This window comes from Colossoma macropomum, unplaced genomic scaffold, assembly GCF_904425465.1.
Source record: "Colossoma macropomum unplaced genomic scaffold, Colossoma_macropomum, whole genome shotgun sequence".
Classification (NCBI taxonomy): Eukaryota; Metazoa; Chordata; class Actinopteri; order Characiformes; family Serrasalmidae; genus Colossoma; species Colossoma macropomum.
Genome location: NW_023494805.1, coordinates 11,046,293 through 11,063,132, shown reverse-complemented (window position 1 = coordinate 11,063,132; position 16,840 = coordinate 11,046,293). Strand labels below are relative to the sequence as shown.

The 16,840-nt window shown below is 36.5% G+C and overlaps 1 protein-coding gene across 13 annotated transcripts in view; it reads right to left on the bottom strand.

Annotated features, from left to right (window-relative positions):
• Positions 1 to 16,840, bottom strand: part of LOC118825694 (adhesion G protein-coupled receptor L2-like) — a 180,121-nt gene that overhangs the window by 10,201 nt on the left and 153,080 nt on the right. For 7 of the 13 annotated variants that reach the window (XM_036596446.1, XM_036596447.1, XM_036596448.1 and 4 more), the window contains 4 exons: positions 15,429 to 15,594; positions 13,717 to 13,845; positions 10,550 to 10,646; positions 4,505 to 4,633 (listed from right to left, as the gene is read on the bottom strand). In XM_036596446.1, the coding sequence (XP_036452339.1) occupies positions 4,505 to 4,633; positions 10,550 to 10,646; positions 13,717 to 13,845; positions 15,429 to 15,594 (521 nt within the window). The remainder of the gene's footprint in view (positions 1 to 4,504; positions 4,634 to 10,549; positions 10,647 to 13,716; positions 13,846 to 15,428; positions 15,595 to 16,840) is intronic. The other 6 variants (XM_036596449.1, XM_036596450.1, XM_036596456.1 and 3 more) reach the window with 1 other exon arrangement.

Sequence of the window (16,840 nt, the reverse complement as noted above, 5' to 3'; positions counted from 1 at the left end):
CTCCACAGTGCATTACAGTTATGCTGTGCCTGCTAATCTACTTTGTTTGGATGAGAGTGGTGCATAGTAAGATTTAGAGAAGTAGAGGTTCTCCTGTATGCTTCTCAACAAGAGTATAAAATAGTGGCCTCCTAATACAATAGTGTAAAGTTCCAGGCTTCAAAAATAGATCACTATTGTAAAGTGGCGAGCTTCAAAAATTCAGCAGTAAAGCTGCTTTCTGACAATACTGGTTGTAAAAAAAGCACTATATAAAGAAACTTTGACTTGACTTGACTTGTTGTAAAGTAGTAGTCTTCAAAAGCAGTTCACTATTGTATATTGTAAAGTGACAGACTTCAAAAAAAGTGCACTACTGTAAAGTGTTGGACTGTAAAAGTAGCATATTTCTGTAAAGTGGTGAACTTCAAAGTAGTGTACTACTGTAAAGTGATGGATTTCAAAAGTAGTGTACTAAGTAGTGGATTGTAAAAGTAGTGTATTACTTTAAAGTGGTGGATTTCAAAAGTAGTGTACTGCTGTAAAGTGATGGGTTTCAAAAGTAGTGTACTATTGTAAAGTGGTGGATTTTAAAAGTAGTGTATTACTCTAAAGTGATGGACTTCAAAAATAGTGTACTATTGTAAAGTGATGGACTTCAAAAGCAGAGTACTATCATAAAGTGGTAGATTTAAAAAAAGCACACTATTGTAAACTTCTAATTTAGTGCACTGCTGTAAAGTGGCAGCCTATTAACAGGTTGAGGCTTTGGATAAAGCAATTTATCCAGTTGTTATGTATTGTTTTATTGACCACACCCTTCATACTCTGGACTGCATGAGTGCAGTGGGTAAATGCTACATTTCCATTTTGTTCAGGCCTCTGTGAGCTACTGCAGAGGCCATTAGTGTGCTAGTGAGTCGGGCTTTAAGTACGCATGCGTGGAAGCCTTCCTCAGGTTGCTTTGAGTAAAAGCTCTGGGGAGATGTGGCTGGAATTCTAACAGCAGCCCCTCTCTTCCCCACCCTCACATACTCTGCCCAATGCACAATGATCACTGGACACAATATGCTGCAAAACCTGTGATGTTGAGCTGGAGAGGCTAACTGTTAAATTATTGCAAGAAGGCGTTCAACTTTTTCCTTCTTGAGTATCTCAAGATCAAAGATTTGAAAGTCAAAGGCACCTATTTATTTTGCAGCCTGCATTTAAAATGACTTGAAATAACATGAAAGCGGTTTAATCAAATATAATGAGTGACTCAAACGTAGTGAATGAAACTCTTGTCTGATTAGCGCACTAACGGCAGAAGCGCTTTGCCACCTGCTAGTTTCTCTGACAGGGCGAGCCCCTCTTATCTCTGCCTGTGATTCCTCTGTGGGACCGATGAACTGCCGAAATTGCTCGGGCCCCATACTGAGTTAACACGAGCGTTCGAGGATTATTGCTCATTTCTTCGCTGTCGTCGGTGACGTTAAGAAGAACGCTGCGAGGCTGGATGTGCTTTGCAATGTCTACTGCCTAAGTACTCTGTGTACACTGCTGAAAGTCAAAAGTTTGGGGACACCTATGTTTCTCAAATGTTTGTGATACACAATTAACATGTTTTTTGTTTTTTGTTTTGGACTGCAGCAACATAACATATCGAAGACTAGGGAAATTCATTCTCATATGAGTAAATATTTGTGGCAGTGTTGGTGATGGTTCATGATCCATTCAAATGTTTGGAATCACTGTTTTCAAAAATATTAAGGTTAATTTGGTGGCTGACAAAGTGAATCGAATATGTTAATTTAGCGCAAACAATTCATAAGAATCTGTAAATAGGTTTTTGAAATGCTAGATAGTTTCAGAATCATCAGCTGAGCCACAGAAGCTTCTAAACTTGCAGAGTAAGTGGTATAAGATCATGAATTAAGTTACAAAAAAAATACCTAGTATTGACTATAAGTGGAAAAGTGGAGATCAAATCTCAAGGCAGATGAATTTAATGGAAACAGATATTTTTACAGTATAAGGTCTATCATTTTATGCACTTCTTGTGCACAGATACACACAAATATATAACACAAAAATGCTTTATGGTGAATAGTTTGTAATATTTAGAAATGCACTGTTCAAGTTATTACTGTATATAAAATTGATTATATAATAGTGATTCCAAACTTTTAATGGTGGTCTATGTATTCTTTCTTCCTTCTGCCATAATATAATTTCATTTATTTCATAAAATATCTCATATCATCTTGCAAATATTGATATAAGCTGTTTATGAATATAGTATGGCTTGGTAGGGACCCTATTCAATGCTAATTAATGTGTTATGACATTTCTAGGCAGTTTGCAAATCATCACTTATGCAAAATCTGGATATATAATAATGACAGATGAACGTTAAGGTGACTTTTATAGCTAAATACACTTAAAAGCTTAAACAAATAGTGGTTTACTTAAACAAAGTCTCAACAGATGGAGAGTAGCTCGCATCCTCCTTATCCCTGCAGTCAATTTTTCATAGATCAGACAGCATAGAGCACATTGAAGGCATGCAGACTGAATAATTCTGTTATGGCATGAACTCATCTGAAAAAAGGCACAAAGTTAATTTGGTAGGCTTTAGCATGCTTGTTTTTCGTCCCCTGAGTGTGCATTAACGACTGATGTGAGTGACAGCAGCCATTGAGCAGTGTGAATGCTCCATCACATGGTGAAAAATAGCCCTGTCTGTCCTTGTGAGAAAAATTCATGCTAGCCTATATGCATGTCTTATTTTCAGAGTGGTGATTAGCTCCATGCCTGTCCGTGACAAGTGACGTGATGGAAACTGCTTTATGAAACATACACAGATGCATCCTGCTTCTTTTTTCTCTTCCTTCTTCTTTTTTTCCTTTCATGTGTCTTTTCTGTTTGCAATCTAAATGCAAAGAGCCCAGAGGAGTGCTCTTAATTACACATACGCAACATTCCGCATGTCCAAAAAAACTCCGAAACGCCCGCAACATAATCGCCGTCTGTCAGGACTCACTAAAATCCATTCTCTCCGTATGACCTCCTTTATTTTCCTCCCGTCTATCTCTTCATTTCTCTCTCCCTCCATCATTTCATCGCGAGACGCCGCCAGATGCGACTGTCAGGTTAGCGTCGGCTGATGGAACATTTCAGCGTCAGTTAAAGCTGTTTGTTTCTGCTGGGTTTTTGAGGGAAGGCCGAGCGTTATGCAGAAACCCCCCCTCGGCGAATGCCAGTCACGGCTCCGCTACGGCCACGGGAACAATGCAAGGCGGCAAGAGAAAAATAACAGCCCATCTGTGCATTAGCATGAGCATGGCGTGGAAATTGCAACATGACATGAAAAAAGAAAAAGAAAAAAAAACTGACTCCAGTTCAGAATCGAAGTGGACTGAAAAAAGCAAAACTGCATGTTACATTTTAACTATATATGTAAATATATCCCATTTCTTTCTTTACAAATTGGCTGCTGGAACACTGTATCAACCAAATACTCATGCTCATAGATGCTAGGCTAACTGCTAATATGTCATAGTATGTTACTGCCTGTGTCCTGTTTTGTATTTATTTGTAAGTCTTTCGTATTTATTGCACTGTATTGTCTTGCACTTGTGTTCCTGTGTTGCACCATGGCCCTGGAGGAATGCTGTTTTGTTTCATTGTGTACAATATATATATATATATATATATATATATATATATATATATATATATATATATGTATATTCAAGTCAAACTAGGTGTTGAATCTAGATGTCGAATCATAACTGCAAATAAAAATGGGCTAAAATTGGGAAGAGAGGTTTGGAAACTGTTAAAAGAAAACACTGAAATACTTAAAATTCCTACTTACTGTGTTAATGGCATTCATATGTTTTCTAATGTTATATAAAATATAATCAATACTACTGAAAGTGTTTGATATTATAAAATATCCATGCAGATTTCTCTAAAAAACTGAAAGCATGTCTCTGGCAAAGAATATATATATATATATATATATATATATATATATATATATATATATATATATATAAATATATATGTATATATGCATTGTTGCATGTTTTGCGTATTGCATAGTAGTTACTGACTAATTACTTGTAAATACTCATTTAAAGCCTTAGGCATTATAACTTTTTTTTTTTTCCAAGAACTAGAGGATAAATAAAAGAATGTAGAGAGATGGGACTGTGGAATGGGGCTCATGCAGCATTTTCCTGAAATAAAAATTCGACACAGTCTCCAAAGATAAACTTCAAAGGAAGCAAACACAAGATGATGAAGAGGGAGGCAAAAAACTACTGCAACAAAACCTGCAATGCTGTTCATGATCCACGAGGAAAAAAAAGCAAAAACAAAATAAACCCAGTACAGTTCAGTTGAAAAAGCCAAGAGTTTTTTCCAACCCCATATAAGCAGGAAGCCACACAAAACCCCACCCAGACCCCCTAAACACGCACACACATGGCACCACAGCATCGTTTCCATGCAGAAAGAGGAGAGCGTGGGGCACCTGGTGAGTGGAAGACGGGCGGGGAGGGTGTGTTACACACGATGGTTTCAGCCAGGAGGTTATTATAGGGGTTATTAGTGTCGTGTGCTCGGAGGAGGGGGTTAGTTAACAGATAGTTGCCAGTCATTCCTGCAGGAAGAAAGAAAAAGGAGGAGGAGGAGGAGAGGGAGGGAGGAGGACGAAAAGAGAAAGGTGGGAAAAAAGAGAAGGAATTAAAAAAGGGAAGGAATTCTTAGATAGCAGTACAAAGTGCCCGTCCGCCTACACAGTCAGGATTAAACAGCAATTCCAAAAGTGTTTTCCTGCCAACATCTAATTATAAAGCAGGATTATATTTGATCTACCAAGAATAAAATGATGACTAGAATAAACACGAACACATGAATGTTCAACCACAGAATACTGAAGACAATCAATGCAAATTTCAGTGTGAACAGTGTTCGGGCTACATGACACATAAGCTCATCATGACAACAGACATAAACCCACATTAGCATTTCTAATCCCAACAGGGGTCGTCCGTCATAAAGACTGCTTTTGTCAGCTTTGATGTCAATATGACATGAAACCTATGTCAGGTGACATCAACATTGGGTTGTGTCACAGCATTTTTGGGGTCAAATGTTAAGTGACTTTGTGCATCACAGTGATGTAATGCTGATGACATGACATAATTCTTAAATGCTAAGGATCACAAAATGCTCACTATGGTTCAACCAGCCTGGCAAGCTGTGTCATTTCACACCAGAAAGAATCATGATTCAATTTAAAGTTAAAAAGAAATCATAGACTTTATGTCAAGTTGACATCAAAGTTAGCAAATGCAAACAGTATGACAAACGATGCCTATTGAATTAAGTGTTGATAAATGTTTATGTAGCCTTATGAACACCACCCTACAAAAAAGACTGTTAGCCAAATTTCTTACATTCTTTCTTTATCCTTTATATAGAATATGCTACACTTTGGTTTCAATGTACCCAATTTCCTGGCCAGTGTCAGGCACAAATTGTGCACAGTCTATCTGTATGTTTGGTATGAAACTGGTGCATGAGCCTAAACATGCAATTTACAGGTCGTGTGCATGCAGTGTAAAAAGACAAAAAAAAAGAAAGAAAAAAAATCACTGTCAAAGTACTGTAAAATTTTATGGTCAGTACCTGTTTTTGTAGTTTAAATGCTTGTAAATAAACCATACATATGCCATATTTTAGCACTGCTGTTAATTTGGAGAGAATGCAAAATCATAAAAACAAATGATCACCCTAATTTCACAGATATTTGTGTTTATTTTAATAGTTGTTGCTAATAAGGTGAAAACTGTATATCAGAATGACTAGTTGAATTAATGAAACTGTTGAATTATAGTAAAAGACAGTATTTCTAAGAAGTTGAATGACTGATTTTTGCCATCATTAATAGGTTTTGTCTGTTGCTCCTGCTGCTTTTTTTACAGTGAGGAAAAACGTAAATGCCCTTTATTTTTTCATGCATTTACATGAGGGCCGCGCAAACATTTGAGCAACTGACTGGTTTTCCGTCAAGTTTCATCTGCCTTTTAAAATCACGTTTATTTGCATTAGGGTGTCAAAAGACGTGTTTTTCTTTATTTAACTGTCTTCATTTAACAGCAGCTGCAGAGACAGTGCTTGGATGCAGGCGCAAGCCTGAAACACATGCTGAGCCAATGTTTACCTTCAGAATAACACTGTTTAAACTCTGAGGAATAGATGTAAATATGTGAGAAGCCGCACCACAAAATACGCAGCTACAAAACCTTAAAATGTAGTAAGTGGGCGGGGCTTTGTGCAGTTTGCATTGAAAAGCTGTAGTTTTAGCAAATTGAATATTAAATTCAGCTGCATTGTGTGCGAACCCTGCGTACCCATCAAGGCACATTTCTGCGCTGGGCTTGTTCTCATACATCTGACCCACTGTGTTGTTTTCAGCATTTCACACGATATATTTGTGCGTTCTTTTTAGAACTACAAGTGTGTCAAGGTCAACACAGAGGGAATAAGGGTTTATGATGGGATCCTGTTGATGTAAGTAAACTAAATTGACCACAGATGATGATGACCATGTTCCTCTTCTTCACACGCTTACAGTGATAAACACCTGCTATTGAGAAAACATGTCCTCTATAAAGGAATGGCAACGTTTAAGCAGAATGGCTTCAAGGCCCGATCAGAAACGGAGCCAATAGTAGCACAGCTGTCTCAGAGACTGTGATAAATACGCACATTACCGCTACATTTGCAACGTGTTTAAGTATTATTAAAAAGCTGAACTCCAAAACTCTGCCAATTGCAGCGATTCTTGGCTCGGAGGCGAGGACGCAATCTATCATAATTGTGATTTAAGGGTCCATATCCTACATTTTTGTTTTGTTTAGGCTTATGTACCAAAACCAGTCATAAATCATTTTTACATGACCATTTTCCAACCTCTCTTTATCCCTTAGAATTAAACAGGCTGTTTTTGTCACTGTGCCTATAGGACTAAATTATGTAATTGACCTCTGCTGTAATTGGCTGCTCCGTGTCATATCCAAAAAGCATTCTTCATAACGTTTATATAAATGGTTGGGTTTGAATTGCTTAGGCTGAACAGATTTTTCATGACATCACAAAATTCAAAACTGTTTTTGCTGCTAAGTTTGCATAGTAAGTGGTATGTTTTGAAATTTTAAGAATGTTTACAAATTACATCCATATATCATTGCTTTCAAAAGAAAAACAAGTATCTCAAAAATAACTTTACAGGAGACGGCAAAAATGTTCTTTACTTTAAATGTAAATTAACATTAAATAATTTTATTACAAGCAATTTAGGAGCATTTCTATTGGTTTATACATGATGAAATTTTCACACAATGTAATGAGCAGCTGCTGAACTCAAATTCAGTACAAAACTAAAAACCGCTAAAATTATTATTATTAATTTTTTACAGCAACAAAATACGTTCTTAAAAAGTTGGTTCTTCAAGGACTCTTTAAATGGATCTTTGCTGCTTCTTCTCTATGATGGAAACAGTTCTATATTGTTGTTTTTAAATGATTCTAGAGTCAAACAACTTTTCTCCTTTATTTTGCTAAGAGTGTATCCTTATTTAAAAAACCAAGGAAAATATGGTTATTCATGATATTGGCCCTTTAAATGGTCATTTACATTAATGGACAAAAGATTTGTTTGTTTTGCATGCACTGGCATTGTCAGGGCGACTTCAACATTATTAATCTCTTTTTTATGAATATGGTATTACTGCGCTACTAAGCTTGACAGACAGCTAACGAAGGCTACCTCTTAATTAGCATAATTTGCAAACAGCAAACAATCGTAAAATCTCAGTGGGCCACATTTTCACATAACTAGATTCACAGTAATTTGATAAGATAAGATGTACTTCAGAGGTCATTATTCAGAGGTCATGAAATAATCAAGAAATATTGGCTGCTCACTAGCCAATCAGAGTGGAGCATTCAGTGACGTCGGGCAAAATGCTTGACATTCATCCGTCAAAGTTCAATTTGCATAAAACATGATAGAATATCCTTCCACACTGTGTTTACAACCCTGTTTCTCACGCTCCACAACCTCATTCTTCTTGTGACATCGACACACAGGAGCCTTTTGTGTGCTTCCGAACGCCTTCGAGTGATTGAGGGACCGATTACGCAAACACTCTCAGCCTCTGTCGAGGGAGCAGCCGTCAGATCTGCCCGAACTTTTGAAAAGGACTGACAAACTTTTGCCATCAGCCGAGCGTGAGCGATACCTGGTGGGCCGTTTTAAGGGCCAGTGTGTGACTCAGAGGCTCTGCTAGCAGCGGGCTGCGAGTCGGGGGGTCGCGCAGAGTTGAACATCATCTTCTCATCAGCAACACTCTTGCTCAGTCTAAATAATTGATCAGTCCATTTTTAAAATCTGACAGGTGGTAGTACAGCTTTTTCAGTGGGGGAACTGAAAGCAGCGCTGCGAATGCCAGACTGATCAGATGAAGAGTTTTGTCTCCAGCGTTTGTTGATGGTTTTGAGCTTTTTGCGCTTTCTGGCATGTTTCGACGTTGTTAGGTTACAAGGTGAGATAAAAAAAAATCTAACATTTTCAGGAGCTCATTCTGTAAAATCGTACACAGAGTGCTTTTTGTTTCGGAGCAGGACTGAGCAGAACAGAACGAGATTAACACATGTAACTGTCATGTGAATGTCTCTAGGTTACATCACTGGAACAATCACTGACCAACACAATAAATATTTATTTATGCATTTAACCCTTAAATGCCTGCATGTATGCTAATCGTACATAGAGACAGCAGGGTATTATTGACCTGTCCCAAACTTTGTATCTGAAATGGTAAATTTACAGTAATTTTACATTTTTAATTGTTCCATTCATTAAAATTGTTTATGTAATGTAAGAGCAGCTGGTAAATTTCATATAACTAATAGGCCTCACTCACTGGGGCAAGTAGGATGGCCCTACTTCTCCGCACCATCACTCAGCATGATGCCAACCAATGCAGGCATATGTTAGCTGATCTAACAGAATTGCCAGTTATTGTTCTCCTCCAAGCATGTTTAGCTGTCCAATGATGCTGCATTAGTGGCAATTTGAAAGGATGCCATTGCACTTCATATGATCGAAGGAGGCACGTCCTAATCTTCAGCCTCCAAGCTTGGTAGCATGATGCAATACTGGAGACCTAGCTAGCAGGTGGAAATGGCCACAAGTTAACTGTGACTAACAGTTTGTTAAAATAACAATAATAATACTACTACTACTACTACTAATAATAATAATAATAATAATGATAATAATAATAATAATAACAATAATACATTAAAAATAAATAAACTAATAAAAGCAATGTTATGACGTTTTTTATATGAAAGTAAAAACATCTAACACATATTGATCTTCCATGACAGCGTAAGTGCATTTTTGGCAATAATGTACAGTACTGTGCAAAAGTCACACACCGCCCTTCATTTATGTAATTTCAAGTCAAATCAGCCATAAAGTACAAGTTATTTATTTGTCAGTGTCAGACAAAAAAACAGAAAATGTATTAACAGAAAATTACACAGAAGTCTTAACAACTACATATAATTTTTCAGTATTTATTGAGTATACTTTTTACCTTTATTACAGCTTCCACTCTTTTCAGGAGACTTGAACTTCAGGTTTATAAAGAAATCTGTGGGTATATTTTTTATATCTCCAAAGTTCAGTCTTAAAAGATGGTTGTACTTTCTGCTCACGCTCAACTCTAGCAAACCTAAGTATAAATTTAGACTCATCAGTCCATAAAATCTTATTCTGCATCCCAGATGTCCAGTTTCATGTTCTAGTTTTGTGTTTTTGTCCATTTCCTTTTCTCAGTAAGAACTTCTAATTAGCTACACATCCTCTCAAACCCATAGTATTGAAGTGATTATTGAATTGTAGAGCTTCATTTTCTCTCAAATATGAAATATTGAAAGATTGTTTTTTTCCAACACTGACAAAAATAATATCTTGTACTTAAGGGCTGTTATGAAACAAAGAGTGGTCTCTAACACACACATATACACACATCAATATACATATATATATATATATATATATATATATATATACATATATGTATATATATATAGACAGATAGATAGATAGATAGATAGATAGATAGTCACTGTCCAAAGAAAAACTGCCGTAGAAATCTGATGTAGAAAAGTAAAAACCTCAAAAAATGGAGATACATGTTTTTTTTTCTTTTCATTTTTCTTTTTTTTTATCTTAAAAACTGAAGCAGTGGGGAGAATGAGTTCATGGGTTGCTAGCGATTTGATGAATGCTTTTAAGGGTTAAGTGCCATAAGTATTTATTTATTCATTGTTTTTTATTCATATAACAATTGCCAAGTATTCATTTGACAATGGGACGATGGGGATTGAAGAGGTAAAATGTTATCCCCACATTGAAGAGCATAAGAACCTCATCATTACATTCATTTCTTTCACTTGCTTTGTCTCGCTGCATGCAGTAGTACGCCGGCCTCACCTTGGTTTAACGTGGATGTGCTGTTGATGTCTCCGGAGATGAAGGACGACTCGGACTGTTTCCTCACCGTGTCGTTCCACATCCTCCTGATGCGGCTCTGCGGCAACACACACACACACCCACACACACACGCACACACACACACACACACACACACATCAGCGCACACACCCCATTAGCTAGCGGTGCACACAGCATGTTAAAAGCACATGCTAATAATGTGACGTGCAGTGGAAGGTAAGATCTATCATTACTATTATCACTGCGTCTCCAGCTCAACACGCAACCCAACTACACACAAAGAATTACAAAAATTCATATTCATATTCATATTTATGGATGATATTCGGAGCATGGTGCTGCCTTATTAACATCTGTGGTAACAAGTAATTGCTAGAAGCGCTACTTTGGCAAAAAGCAATAACAATATTCGCTTTATAGTGTCATTACGGAGGATGAGAAGATATTAATAATGCAGTGTAATGCGAAACATGCTGGGCTATATTCGGCAGAATCCGAGGTTTGACAGGAAACTTTTTTTTCACGTGGGGTTTTAAAATGATGTGGCTGCTAATTAACTGCAGTAAGAGAACTACAGCTGTGAAGTGGATTCACACCGATGACACTGATATTCCAACCATGACAAAAAGGCCCTGATTCCCTAAGAGTGCCATTCAGAGCAGTTCATTTAGCGTCTGCAGATAAAAAATAAATTCCACTTTTGCAATTGATTTACTGTTGCTGGCAACCCACTAACCACAATTATGTACATGATAGCAGCTGCAGCCCATCTCATTTAAATAGCAGATTTTACTGTTTGCACAACTACATTCCAGTTGTGCAGACAAAATCAGATCTAATCTGGATGAGAAATTAAATTTCATCCACAATTTGGGTTCACTGAATTGCATCCGTGAGAAGAAATCTGGCATGAGCTGAAATTGTGAGTGCAAATAATGAGGAGCATAAATAAACAGTGTCTTCTGCACACATTTGCAGAAGACACTTTGGCTTGAAAGTTTTCCCAGACCCAGATTAAGCCTAACCCTAGAACAAAAAGTGTGATTCACCATGGGCATTACATGGATTAGTCCAAGAGTGGGCCCGAAATCTCTCTCATATATCAGAAACGAAGAATTTTCTTGTCACATAATGTTTGCTTGAACACATCTCACAATAGCCAGTATATAAATCTATATTGATATAATCTTAGTGTACTTCACTCTGAATATTATTTTGGGTATCACTTTAAAATAGGTCTTGACTAACTAGCACTAATGCATTTGTTAACATGATCAACACATGAAATATTGCAATAATAATAGTTAGCTAATATGAAGTAAACAGGTAACAAGAAGATAAATTGGTGTTGTTTTCACATTATGTTGAGTATCTAATATTCATGTATTTGTTAACATTAAAACCATGATATACTATGTTAATATTGGTCAGCTAATATTAAGTAAACAAATAACAATTGCATTCATTCATGTTTTTTCATCTCTTTGCTCATGCTGGGCCATGTATACTGCATAGATGAGTTAAGACTCAATGAGCAGCGTTAAACAATAGCTTAATTGGCTGTAATAACACTTAAACAGTTGCGGGTTATAACTACTTACATGTACTCAAGTAAAATTTCAAAATTCACTTTTTTGGGCTTCATTCTCTTTTATTGGTTCAGCTCCTGTTCTGTGTGTACTGTTGATTACTCCTCTCACTTTACAGCTTTAGCATTTTATTTTAGACCAAAAGATCCAAAAATAAAGATTTTTCATTCATCAAGGTACAAACAAAGTGTTTCCTCAAAGGTACAAAAGTGGTTTTAAGGTCCAATTGTAAACCTTAAATAAGTTTTTCCAGGTGAAAAGTACATATTTGTACCTTTTTATAACCTAATGTTTTAAAACAGAACAATAAAATAAAAAGCCTGGAGATGAGACGGGGTGTGTGGAGTAAAAATATATAATTATAATTTCAGTGGATTATGGTACATTTATGCTCCCTGACTAAAGGTCCTAAGACATCCCCAGTGACAAGAGGGGTACTGGCCCAGTGAGAGTTTCATACCTTTTTTTCTGAGAGTGTACAGACGTCCGTTCCTGTACTGATGGTGGATGTTCTAAGAAGCTCCGCTGCAGTTCTGTAAGTTACTTGATATGTTTGTACTTCTATAAGGTGCTTTTACTGCAGTCATTATTTCACTGCAGTAACAATAAGTAACTTGAGTACATTTAACTGAGTAGTTACTACCCACTATGGCTTTAGTGCTATTACAGCCAATTAAGCTGCTTACTGAATGTTAATTTATCTGTGCATTATGTCAACAAAGACATGAAAATAATATGCATTAATGCAATTAATGTGATTGTTATATGTGCTTAATATTAGCTAACCATTATTATTAGAATTTCATGTGCATTTAATGTTAACAAATACATTAGTTAATGTTTGTTAGCCAACAGTTAAGGTGAAAACAACATTAATGAATGCAGTTGTAACTTGTTTACATAACATTAGCTAAGAATTATTCACGTAGTACTTCATGTGTTGCTTATCTTTTTCTTAAGTGAGAGTATTTGAGGATTCTATGCATCAGCTCCATACAATAAGCTCTTTTTGATTGTGCGTGTTTGTTCACCTCTGTGAGTGATAATATGCCAGGCAACCCTTTATGCTGATATTTGTCAAAACCGACATGCCTGAAAGAAAAAGACTACAAATGTATGTATTCATGCTGTAATTCTTTTTAAGCCATTGCTATAGCCAGCAATAACAAAAGCATGCTGTCATTTTTATATTACTCATCTCCCACTCATGGCTCAGTTAAACAAGACGAGATATTCTGCAGAATGTACAGGTTCTATACTCTCAATCTATACCACATTTGTATTTGTAAGTAGAAGAGGAGATATTTTATTATGACTTCAATTCGATGCAAATATATTGTTGTGCATTGTCTTGTTTTTGCCATGGGTTTTCATTTTTTGCCATCACAATAACCAGAAAGTGTAAAATCAAATATAATACAGTATGTAAACTGAATGCAAATTGTATTCACTATGTATAATTTTGTAATTACATTTGAATAACAATGTAATGCAACTTGAATGTGTATCAAAATGACAGTAATAACTGATAAATTATGACAATGTTAGGTGTGTCACCTGAGTAGCAGATGAGTATCGGGCGGTGGAGCGGGATGTGGAAGTTTTGCCTGTGCTGTGAGACCCCTCGGATGGTAGACCCCCGCAGCACTGAGACTGACGGAAACACTTGCTGTACTCTTTCCGCACCTGCAGAGACAAACTGCACGTCAGTTCTTTGGAACACAATGGCCTTTTAGGAGAACAACTCATCTCACATGATTGCATTGTGTTCATTCGAGGGGAAGTGCGCTATTCGTTATGAGGACATTGCAGGATATTATAAACAAGGAGTTTACATTTGTGTGGGACAAGCTGCAGCATTGTGGTTATGACAAGAGCTCATGATAATGGCCAGTGATACCGAAAGACTAGAGTATATGATTATTGTTCTGTTCTGATGTTTCTTTTGCTTTGTGACAACAGACAGAAAGCGAGGGCGGCGAAGGCTGTTGGCGATCACAGACATTTCTTGAACACTTACCAGAGGGTGCGTCTTTTAGGAAGCCGTGCAATATCAGCCCAGCATCAAAAAACACTCATTTCACCCTCGAGAGGACACAGCTAATGGAGCAGACAGGCAAACACTTGTTTTGACACCATTGATGAATTGAAACATTAAACAGAGGAAAGGATAACACTGAGTAATGGTGACGTAAAGTTTCCCCCCCAGGCGGATCTCAGCTAATTTACGCATCACCGCCGGCAACACGGCAGTCATTGTAACGTCAAGTTTCTTTTATTTATACTGTCTGGTAAATAATCTAGAAGTACATATCAAAGTTCAGCTTCACAGATAGCGCAAGAAATGTCTTTAAATGTGAAAGCACACCCCACGCATCACTGACGTTAGCGCTTGATCATTATATGTAAGCGACTCGCTAATAGTCCCCAGAGGCTAATGTTATTTCCCCAATCACGACAGCTAATCACCAGCCATAAGCTTGATTGCAACTTAATTTAATTAGACAAATAAACAATAAAGCCAGAAAACAGCATCCCCGGACTGCGGTGATCATTTAGCTGCATTAGCAGACCCCCCGTCCTAAATGTCTACATGAAATGGGAGCAAACTGAATGGCATAAGTTTCACAAAGGAATAGAGTTTTAATTAGGGCCTGACTTTTTTGTCTGAACCTGACAGCAGCCTCCAAAATTCTGTCCACTCAACCACCACCTGAATTTAACTGGACATTCCTAATGATAGTTAAAATACAACGTAGTGACAATGACAGTCATCATCAAATTGTTGATAAATAAATTTAAATTCCTCTTTAACAAATTTTATTCATCAATCAGTGCCTAGATGAAGGTGGTGAATCAGAGGCATCAATTTTGGAAATTTATATTAAACTAAGTGAGCTAAATGATTATAGTAACATTCTGTATAAATTATGAATTATTTTCTTGGCCAGAATAATATTTTCAGGCTATTTTCACAAGTATAAATAATAATAAAAAAAGCCTTGTGTAAAATTTTTAGGCCGTTATTGATAATTCATAACTGTCTTATAGTTTAAATGAAGTCAGATATTTACACCTCCAGTAAATGCATACCAGGACTGCTTAAAACTGGGAGATGGTAATGTAAAATCTGAAAACCTGATTCGAGCCTGGGTGATATCGGAGGAAGAAAAAGTGAACCGGTCCGGCACCAGATGTAGACACTGTGGTCCTATTTGGTTTGCACAGACATTTCAAGCTCTGTGAAGGAGTGCTGAATATGTCCTTACCTTCTTCTGCAGCAGGCAGTGGAAGATAAAGATGAACAGCCCTTGCAGGGTGTTGAAGATGGCGAAGAGGTAAGCCATCATAGATGACTCGTTCAGGAAGAACAACCCAAATGACCACGTCAGACCGAGAAGACACAGCAGGGCGAATGCACCCAGCACCCAGGACCTGAGAAAGAGTCAAATCAGCCTTACTGTCTTATACACACGTTACATGCACAACACATGGACACTGTCTGTCAGCGTTTGCAACAACACATTAAAGCATACGCAGGTTTATTTAGAGGAAAACAATATCACACGTGAATATTTGTGATGATGCTGTTTGTAATTGGAATAACATCTTCATCACCTTTGGTTAAAATGGGGTTTCAGTGTGTGCTTTTAACAAAAGTTTAACACCAAGGAAGACACTTAGATTAACATGAATCTGCTAAGTTTACCAAAGGATTAGCAAATTAGCCATTTTATGTTAACAATTTCTTTGCCGGTATTTGTTCTTACTTAATTAAAAAGTGAAAGCAAGAAATTTTACATTTCTAAAGAGGCAGTGTGTCCACAACTTTGGACAGGTGGAGTAAAACTGCATAATGCAAACGATTTTCAACGTTTCCTACAATTACTACAGTTATTACTATGTAAGAAATAATGTATAAAATGTATAAAAATAAACAATCTGCAATAAAAAAAGGAGAAATAAAACAGCAAGATAATCTTAAACTTTTGAGAAGAGTAAAATTGCAGAATGCAAAGTTCAATGATTTACTACACTTACTACATTTATTACTATGTAATAACATGTTAAAAATATAAATATGGAATAAATATGAGAAGAAGCTGCCTGCTAAGATGTCAAGACACCCTTAAAATGTTGATAGAGTAAAAAAGGCATAATGTAAATTTCAATGATTTATTACATTTAGCACAATTACTACATTTATTACTATGTAAGAACATCTTATAAAAAAACAATAACCCTGCAGTAGATAATAGCAGAAAAAAAGATATTACTAAACCTTTGAGAAGAAGAGTAAAATTGCAGAATGCAAAGCTCAATGATTTACTACACTTACTACGACAATAGTATTACTATGACAATAGTAATATGTAATATATGTTATATGTCATGAAATAAACAGCTCTGGAACAAATATGAAATAAATGAGAAGATGTTGCCTGCTAAAAAGGCAAGATGTCCTTAAATATTGATAGGCAGAGTAAAATGCAATAGTTTATCACATTTACCACAATTACTACATTTATTACTACGTAAGAACTCTGGAATCAATGAGAGACCAAGTTGCCAGCTAAGAAGGCAGGACAAAAAAATGTTGACAGGCAGAGTAAAAATGCAGAACATAAATATCAATGCTTTATTACATTTACCACAATTACTACATTTATTACTATGTAAG